General features: G+C 69.2%; 1 protein-coding gene across 1 annotated transcript in view; it reads left to right on the top strand.

Moving 5' to 3' along the window:
* ARL8A (ADP ribosylation factor like GTPase 8A) overlaps positions 1–558 on the top strand; it is a 3,731-nt gene that overhangs the window by 2,294 nt on the left and 879 nt on the right. Inside the window, exons 3-4 of the mRNA XM_006757486.1 lie at positions 68–141; positions 475–555. Coding sequence (XP_006757549.1) covers positions 68–141; positions 475–555 — 155 coding nt within the window. The remainder of the gene's footprint in view (positions 1–67; positions 142–474; positions 556–558) is intronic.

Below are 558 nucleotides of genomic sequence, written 5' to 3'. Positions count from 1 at the left end.
GGCGGGGGAGGGTAGAGGGTCTGATTGCCTGTCGGCTGCTAGACCACCGCCCCCTCTCCTCGCTCAGCTCTGGGACATCGGGGGACAGCCCCGCTTTCGCAGCATGTGGGAGCGCTACTGCCGGGGAGTGAGCGCCATCGTGTGAGTGTCCGCGGGGTCACGACCCCTGTGCCCCTGTTCCCTGACCCCGTCACCTGTAGGGACCCACCAGGGACCCACCACCCAGGCTCAGGGCTGAACCCCCGGGGCCCAGGCTCAGGGCTGAACCCCCGGGACCCAGGCTCACAGCGGACCCCCAGGACCCAGGCTCATAGCGGACCCCCAGGGCCCAGGCTCAGGGATGAACCCCGGGGCCCAGGCTCAGAGGCCTGGGAGTGCTGCAAGTCTCATGTCCATCAGCCCAGGAGACATTCCCGGCCCCCCGCCCCCCGGCCCCTCACCGTGACGTCACGGGCTGTCCCACCCGTCTCCCAGGTACATGGTGGACGCCGCCGACCAGGAGAAGATCGAGGCCTCCAAGAACGAGCTGCACAACCTGCTGGACAAGCCCCAGCTGCA

Source organism: Myotis davidii, unplaced genomic scaffold, assembly GCF_000327345.1.
Source record: "Myotis davidii unplaced genomic scaffold, ASM32734v1 scaffold1915, whole genome shotgun sequence".
Lineage (NCBI taxonomy): Eukaryota > Metazoa > Chordata > Mammalia > Chiroptera > Vespertilionidae > Myotis > Myotis davidii.
Note: the sequence above shows the minus strand (reverse complement) of the source record. Positions and strands in the feature narration are given on the sequence as shown.